The sequence below is a fragment of the Hemitrygon akajei genome, chromosome 13 (assembly GCF_048418815.1).
Source record: "Hemitrygon akajei chromosome 13, sHemAka1.3, whole genome shotgun sequence".
NCBI lineage: Eukaryota > Metazoa > Chordata > Chondrichthyes > Myliobatiformes > Dasyatidae > Hemitrygon > Hemitrygon akajei.
In genome coordinates, this window is record NC_133136.1 from 81,723,534 (window position 1) to 81,732,214 (window position 8,681).

The following is an 8,681-nucleotide window of genomic DNA, read 5'->3' on the forward strand; positions in this document are numbered from 1 at the left end:
GATTTAAGGTAAAAATAAAAAGACTGGCATTATTTGTCATATGTACATTAACACATACAGTGAAATGTGTCACTTGCGTCAAATCAAATCAGCGAGGCTTGTACTGGGCAGCCAGCAAGTGTTGCCACGCTTCTTAGCGCCAACACAACAACTCACTCACCCTAACCGTACGTCTTTGGAATGTGGGACGGAATGCTGCACCCAGAGACAACCCACACAGTCAAGGGGAGAATGTACAAACAGCAGCAGGAATCAAACCCCGATCTTACAGTTGTTAATGCTGCTCTAACTGCTACACTACCCTGCGGTACACAGAAATGGAATTGTGCAAAGCTCTCTCCTAGCTGAAGTAAAATGAATACATTTTGAAGTTTCTAACATTTGGTTATGATTAGTCAAAGTATTCTTCCATATTATTTGATCTCAGGATGAGACAGCCATGTCTGCACTACAAATGTTGTCCATGCTTGGTTGCCCTGGACAGGGCAACACCCGAGTTCGGCCTCCAACAACTATGTTTAAACATCTGTAGCTGAAGAATAACATTAACCGTCTCATGTATTGCTAACAACTGCTCCCCAGCCAAGTTTAGTGTTCCAACTACAAGAACTTCACAAGAACCATTAGGATGCTTTATGTGGCTTGACCATAAAACACATGTCAACCAATTGCCGTGATGACTGATTGGCTTCTGCCTTCCAGTCTAAACACATTACTGGCTTCCTTCCCCAAATGAATTTAATCAAACAGCTTTTCTGACAGTCTGTCAGCCTCCATGTCTCTCCCATGTTACACATTACCATATATTAACACACTTCATGAAGTAAATTGTCATCTGAACTCTAGTCTTAGAGTGCTTCTGCTAGATCTTGATGTGGGATTACTGAACCCTTGTCCACCCACTTCCAGCAAGTAAAAGTTTACAGTGGAGTAGAGAAAAAGATTGCCAATCAAATATTGGACTCTGGATTATCAGGATGGACTCCTGCATTGATGCATTTCTTACCTGATTGACTGGGATGTCATGATCTGCCAGTTTCAAAAATGGTTCGTAATCCTCCATTTTGATATTACATGGGTCTTTGCCACTAAATGCATTCAGAAAACTTTCCCAAATCTTTGGACAGTCTTTCTCCCTGAGAGAGAAATAAACATTCAAACACAGAATAAAAAACGCTGTTAAGATTGTTCATGGTCATTAATGCTGAGAAACTATTCTTGCCTTGGAAAACCTACAAGATTTTACATTCATTTCACAATGGTCCAAAGTGCTTTACAGCAATTAGATACTTCCTGAAAATGAATGCAGGGAAATGTGGCATCCAATTTGCAAGCAGCAGATTGCAGAGACAGCATCGGGATAAGTGATCAGGTACAATGTTAAACAAGATCCTGTCTTGTCCTCAGATGATTGTGAAAGATTCCCGTGAGAATCGAGAAAAGAGACAACAGATTCTAGCCCATTTTATTTCTCAATGTCATTGAAAATGTATTTTGCTTAAGTTTACATAATTTTTGGGATTTCGGTGATGCCAGCAAGGTGAACATTTATTGCCCATCTGTAATTTCCCTTGTGGATGTGGTGGTGAGCGACTGGAGTCTTTCTGTCAAAGGTAATCCTACTGTGAGGGTTTCAGAATACAGATCCAGTGATGATGCAGGACCTGAAACACCATTTTATCTAAAAGACACCCTACCAGTCAAACAACAGGGCATTCTGCCACTAATGCACTGAAGTGACTGTCTAGATTTCATGCACAGATCTCTTAATTCAGCTTGAAGTCATAAACGTTAGATTTGGAGCCAGGTGATCTTTTGAACCAAAGTGAAGTCTCAGAGAGTTAGGGAAGGTCATCAAACACAGATCAAAGTCCAGAAGAGAATACATACTGCACCACATAGAAGGAATGCATATGGGAGGGCAATACACTGTACGGGCAACTGTCTAGATCAGGGGTGGGCAAACTTTTTGACTTGTGGGCCACAAAGGGTTCTAAAATTTGACAGGGGGGCCGGACCAGGAGCAGATGGACGGAGTGTTTTGGTAATACACCTCATAAGAGAAAATAAAATATCATGGGATATGTAGAAAACATGTGCTTTAATTTCAATTGAAAATGAACAAATGCATTACAACAAAATATCTGTCTTTGAAGTCCCATGGTATTTAGCTATTTATTGGAATGACTTTTAAAACACTGAAAATTAAATGAATAAAATACAGCTTTTTTAAATAGTAACAGTTATTATTTTAAAGCACTGAAAATTCTGTTATCCTTCAAGATATTATCATCATCACTCTCCTCCTGACTGTCTTTATTTCAAAAACGGTAGGAGATGCAGGTCTACTTGTCCTGCTCCTTCTTATTCAATTGTCCCCTGTGCCAAAACTCAACAACGACCAGCACAAGGACAGAACAGTGACAGCGCGCCAGTATGTGGAGCGCGTTATTTGATCTGGAGCGCATTTTTTATTTTGAGAACGTACGTGCACCTGCGCACTACTCATGTCCATCAGAAATGACATGTAACATGTAAGGCTTAACGTTAACAAGGTTTATTAATATAATTTCATCAAGTTCTGTGGCCGGATTAAAAAGCTTAACGGGCCGCATATGGCCCCCGGGCCGTAGTTTACCCATGCCTGGTCTAGATAAACTTTCAAACAATAGCAAAAATAGGAGGAAAATAAACTTTTGAGGTGGAAAAAAAGAGGGCTACTTGTGGGAAAGATGTGTGAGTTGAAGGTTATATTCGAATCAGGCAGGTTATAGAAATGGAATCGGGTGTCCAGGTGCTGAGTTTTACAAACAAGTTATGTTTGTCTAGAAGCTCTATCCTGGTTATTTGCATTTGGCAATAATATATAACCTTATAAACAGATGAACGTATGCACCTTACAACAATGTAGCTAAAGCCACACCTCATGGTGTACAAACTCTACCTAGTACAAGATGAAACAGACGACATTTAGATAGCAAAAACTAACTGGTTCCAGGATCTGGTTTGCTTACAAGAATTGAATGTGACCTCATTTAATAATACATATTCAACAGTGATTCAGCAAATAAACAAAGGGAGTAATTTTAACTATTTTTGTGGAACAGGTTTACACATTTCTTTAGAAAACCAAATGTTCAGCTTGCTTGTATTATTGTTATACGAGAATTTAAATTGTTATGATGAATAAAAGCCCAAGTTCTCCTTCAGAAAAAGTGTACTTTGAACCGTGCTTTGATGCTGTGCCAGCGAGTTACATATTAACATACCCTGCACTGGGATTTACACTCTGAAGGTAGTCAAAGCACCTTCCCATCATTATTTCCTTCAAGTTTCTTGTTGATCCTTTTCCTTTCCATTCTTTTGAGTCAGCACTCGCCATTGCAGAGTTCATAAGACTTAAAACAAGTCCAAGGAGAAACAAATCTATTACAAGGAAGTAGATACAGGCATTAGTGCAAGAAATAAACATTCTATTGTCTATTGTGTCTGGTGCTCCCAATGTGACCGCCCCTACACTGGTGAGAGCTGTCGTAAATTGGGGGGCCACTTCATCGAGCACCTCTGCACCATCCACCGCAGGCAGGACTTCGCAGTGGTCAGACATTTTAATTTCCATTCCGATGTTCGGTCTCTGTCCTCACTTGTGCCAAGACGAGGGCACCCTCAGGGTGGAGGAGAGGCATTTTATACTCTGTCTTGTTAGCCTCCAACCATGAATATCAACTTCTCCTTCTGGTAAATAAATCCCCCCCCACCCCCAGACTCCCTCTAAACTCCATTCTGACATTTACCTCTTCTCATGGGCCTACTACTTCCCCCTGGGTCCCCTCCTCCTTCCCCTTCTCCATTGATCCACTCTCCTCTACTGATGACATGGGTAGGATGAGTGATGAGGTTCTGCAGAGGGAGTTCAGGGAGTTAGGTGCTAAGTTAAAGGGCAGGGCCTACAGGGTTGTGATTTCAGGATCATTACCCGTGCCTCATGCAATGAGGGTAGAAGTAGGAAGATTATACAGTTTAATACATGGCCAAGGAGATAGTGTAGAAGAGAAGGCACAAGATATTTTGGATCATTGGGCTCTCTTCCAGGGAAGGTGAGACCTGTACAGAAGGGACAGTTTGCACCTAAACTGGAGGGGGACCTATAACCTAGTGGGAAGGTTTATTAATGCTACATAGTGGGGTTTAAACTAGAGTTGCAGGGGAATGGGAACCAGACTGCCAGAACAGTTAGTGGAGAGTTTATGGAGACAGATGTTGGTAAGACCTCAGACAAAGTTAGGAATCAAAAGTTTGATCATGGTGTGACTAGTGTCCTGAGCTGTGTATATTTCAATGCAGTATCATCGTAGGAAAGGCAGAAAATAGTGCTGAAGATGAGCGAGCTGGTTTACAAACGGAGGCAACTTGTATTGAGGAGAGGCTGTTAGTGGGGCAAAACTGCAGTCAACAGGATGAGTTGCAATGTAAAAGGCAGACAAAATCGAAAAGGGTGAATACAGGACCGAAGGTGTTGTACTTGAATGTGCGCAGCATACGTAATAAGGTAGAAGAAATTGCAGCACAGTTAGAGATTGGCGGGTATGTCTGATGGTCTATCAGATTCCTTCATCTCCAGCAGGATAGACAAAGGAGAATCAGTTGATGTTGTCTACTTAGCTTTTCAGAAGGCCTTTGACAAGAAGCCACACGAGCTTGCTTAACAAGGTACGAGACCATGGTATTACAATAAGGATTCTAGCATGGATAAAGCAGTGGCTGATTGGCAGGAGACAAAGAGTGGCAATAAAGGGAGCCTTTTCTGGTTGGCTGTGTTATGTGTGCTGAACAAACCAGATGGAAATGGGGTCCAGAGCTGACTGCGCTCCCCCCCCCCCCCCCCCCCCCGGGAACTATGCTGCTAATGAGAGAGAGAGATGAAGAACAGAGGCAGAGGCATCTGCTACAGATAAGAGAGAGATGGATGATTTATGTATTATGGCTTCTTCACTGATTATTTACCTTTTGCTACAAGGACACTTCTTTGCTCGTTAACATTCCTGAGGAGACAGCAGGGAGTGTCCAGTTTGATGGACATAGTGAGTTGATGGATGGCTGATACCCCGTCAGTGGAGATAAAAGATGGGTCTGCGGAGACACCCTCAGACACACCAGTGGACACTGAAAGAGTGTTGAGCACCCACAGGAAGGTGGGGGCCTGGAGGATCAGTTCAGGAGAATCGGTCCGGAGCACAGTGAATGAAGGCAGACCGGCGGGGACTTGTGTGTGTGTCCGCCCTTGCCTGGGTGACGAGTCCATCATTGAAGACCGGTCTAGCCTGGAACGGAAGGGTCATAACCGGTGACCCCAACGGTACAACGGAACAAGAAGACGATGGAAGGTTTGCCTGCTGCAGATGCTCATCTCTTGCTTGCTCGCTCTCTCTCTCTCTCTCTCTCTCGCTCTCTCTCTCTCTCTCTCTCTCTCTCTCTCTCTCCAACATTGCAACACAACAACACCTACCTCAAAACGAACTGAACTGAACTCTATATTCTCTTATGACAATTCATTTACCCCTAGACTCTGATAGAGCTTGGTTTTGATTCTTATTCCTGCACTTCTGTATTTATCATTGCTAACCTGTTTTATATGTATATTGGCATTTTTGATACTGTATTGCTTAGTTTACTAATAAACACCTTTAGTTACAGTACCACCAGACTCCAACGTATCATTCCATTTCTGCTGGTCTGTTAACCCAGTTACGGGGTACGTAACAGCTGCCAGTGACTAGTGGTGTTCCACAGGGGTCTGTGTTGGGACAGATCATTTTTATATTATATGTCAACAATTTGGATGAAGGAATTGATGGCTTTGTTGCAAAGTTTGCAGACGATACAAAGATAGGTGGAGAAGCAGAAAGTTTTGAGGAAGTAGAGAGGCTACAGAAGAACTTGGATTAGGAGAATGGGCAAAGTGACAGATGGAATACAGTGTCAGGAAGTGTATGGTCATGCACTTTGGTAGAAGAAATGAAAGGGCTGACTATTTTCTAAATGGAGAGAAAATACAAAAAATTGAGATGCAAAAAGATTTGGGAGTCCTTGTGCAGGATTCCCCAAAGGTTAACTTGCAGGTTGAATGTGTGGTGACAAAGTCAAATACAATGTTGGCATTCATTTCAAGAGGACTGGATTATAAAAGCAAGGATGTAATGCCAGGACTTTATAAAGCACTAGTGAGACATTTCCTGGAGTATTGTGAGCAGTTTTGGGCCCCTTATCTTAGAAAGCATGTGCTGAAACTGGAGAGGGTTCAAAGGAGGTTCACAAAAATGATTCCAGGATTAAATGGCTTGTCATATGAAGAGTGTATTCTCTGGGCCTATATTCACTGGAATTGAGAAGAATGAGGGGTGACCTCTGTGGTGAACTACATATACCTGTCTGGACATGCCCCCCCTGCTGACTGCTCCTGTGGCTCCTCCCATGGACCCCGGTATAAAGGCGATTGGGGACTCCACCCTGGCCTCAGTCTCCAGGATGCAGTGTGGTGGTCAATTGCTGCTTGTTCTTTCTTCCAGTCAATAAAAGCCTATATCTCGCCTCATGTCTCCAAGTGTTATTGATGGTGCATCAACATCATTGAAACCTATTGAATGGTGAAAGGCCTTGATAGAGCAGATGTGGAGAGGGTGTTTCCCATGGTGAGAGTATCTATGACCAGAGAACACAGCCTCAGAATAGAGGGGCGTCCTTTAGACTAGAGATGAGGAGAAATTTCTTTAGCCAGAGAGTGATGAATCTGTGGAATTCTTTGCCACAGGCAGCTGTGGAGGCCAAGTCTTTATGTGTGTTTAAGGCAGAGTTTGTTAGATTCTTGATTGGTCAGGGTTTGAAGGGATACAGGGAGAAGGAAGAAAGGAGGGTTGAGGGGAAATTTTGATCAGGCATGATGAAATGATGGAGTAGATTTGATGAGCCAAATGGCCCAATTCCACTCCTATATCTGATGGTCTATCAGATTCCTTCATCTCCAGCCTTAACCTTTCTGACTCATCTGGCTTCACCTATCATCTTCCAGCTAGCCTCCTTCCCCTGCCCCCACCTTTTCATTCTGGCATCTCCCCCCTTTCTCCTCAATCCTGAAGTAGGGTCTCAGCCCAAAACATAAACTGTTTATTCATTTCCATAGATGCTACCTGATGTGCTGAGTCCCTCCAGCATTCCAGAAATCCTAACTGTTGCTTTGGATTTCCAGCATCTGCAGGCGTTATTCTGTTTATAAATCAAATAATGTAACTCAATGAAATATTTTTAAAACAGGGTGGAGTGTCTGTTTAGTCTGTGTTAATTGGCTGCCATTGATCCAAAAGTAGCATTCGATATCCAAATAGACTTGCAACAGTATGACACCTTTGGTATGTTAATTGTTCTTTCCTTTCACTCAAACACACAAGCACAGTTGGCTTACAAGCTGTCATCGGAATGTTACCATAAGGCAAAAAGACATAGGAACAGAATTAAGCTATTGGGCCCATTCAGTCTACTCCACTCAATACAGGAGCACCCTACTGGCATCAAAGCACTGGTAAAGGCACCAAAGGATTTAGCTGAATTGCTTTTTGCCACAGGCTTCGTAGCCAGGCCATGAAAAGGAAATAGTTTTTAAACCAACACTCATCCATCAAGAAGCTAATAAACAAGCAGAAGGATAAATCCAGCAGGAAATTGTACAAGCAAAGGGTTTTAAGTTTGAAGCTACAGTTTATTGTTATGAGCATACATGCCCAGGGTATAAATACCATGAAAATCAGCTTTGTGTAACACCATCACAGTACATTACAAACACAATTAAATTACATAAACCTAAATTAAAGTATATACAACCATAACAACATCAGTGTAAATTGAGGGAAATGGCATTAGGGCTTTTCAAGTCATTTCTAGAACCCGATAGAAGAGGGGAAGAAGCTGTTGTTAAACTTGGAGGCATGGGTTTTCAGAGCCTTGTAATTTCTGCCTAATGCAGAACCTAAAGTCAACAGCATATGCACATATCATTGCAAAGTTATTCCACCCTGCCCTACTTCAGAATTATATGATAGGCTCTCAGATCATTAGCCAAAGAAGAAACTCATGAATGAACAGCAATAACAAACTAATTGAATGGAATTTGGATGAAAACCTACTTACCACGCATTGTTGAATCATGTTTTAAGTGGCCCTTAGGACTAAAATGCAGGCCTGTCAGAAAAAACATTTCACCTGCAATCTCTACCTCTACTTCGTGATTAATACTGAAAGCAGAACTCTTTCCCATTATTCTGCATGATATAAACTTCTCAATCTCCACCTATAACTATGTGTAAACATAATTTAGGTAAGCCAATCACTGAGCAAAGGATGGGCCAATCAAACAGGTTCTTAAGCTGCTTCATTATCATAATAAATGATGTAAGCATTTTACTATTCCCAGGGATAAATCAGCCTCGACATAATTAATTGTCACAAATTTATAGTAGCTCAAATGATACTTGTTAATTCTCTCAGTTCTTTGGAACTTTTTTCTCTTCTTTTTTAATTTTTTTTTATTTAATTGCATTTTTAAGTAATTACAAGTGTGGAAAAAAAAGTATATGTCCCTTCCCCCCTCCCCTTAACCCCTCCCCCCTAGCTTCCCTATATAAAAAAAGAGA

The 8,681-nt window shown here is 41.8% G+C and overlaps 1 protein-coding gene across 1 annotated transcript in view; it reads right to left on the reverse strand.

Moving 5' to 3' along the window:
• LOC140738010 (ADP-ribosyl cyclase/cyclic ADP-ribose hydrolase 1-like) overlaps positions 1 to 8,326 on the reverse strand; it is a 33,653-nt gene extending 25,327 nt beyond the window's left edge. The window contains exons 1-3 of the mRNA XM_073064973.1: positions 8,179 to 8,326; positions 3,270 to 3,426; positions 1,007 to 1,136 (exon numbers count right to left, since the gene is read on the reverse strand). Coding sequence (XP_072921074.1) covers positions 1,007 to 1,136; positions 3,270 to 3,426; positions 8,179 to 8,305 — 414 coding nt within the window. The 5' untranslated portion in view covers positions 8,306 to 8,326. The remainder of the gene's footprint in view (positions 1 to 1,006; positions 1,137 to 3,269; positions 3,427 to 8,178) is intronic.
• Positions 8,327 to 8,681: the final 355 nt, after the last annotated feature.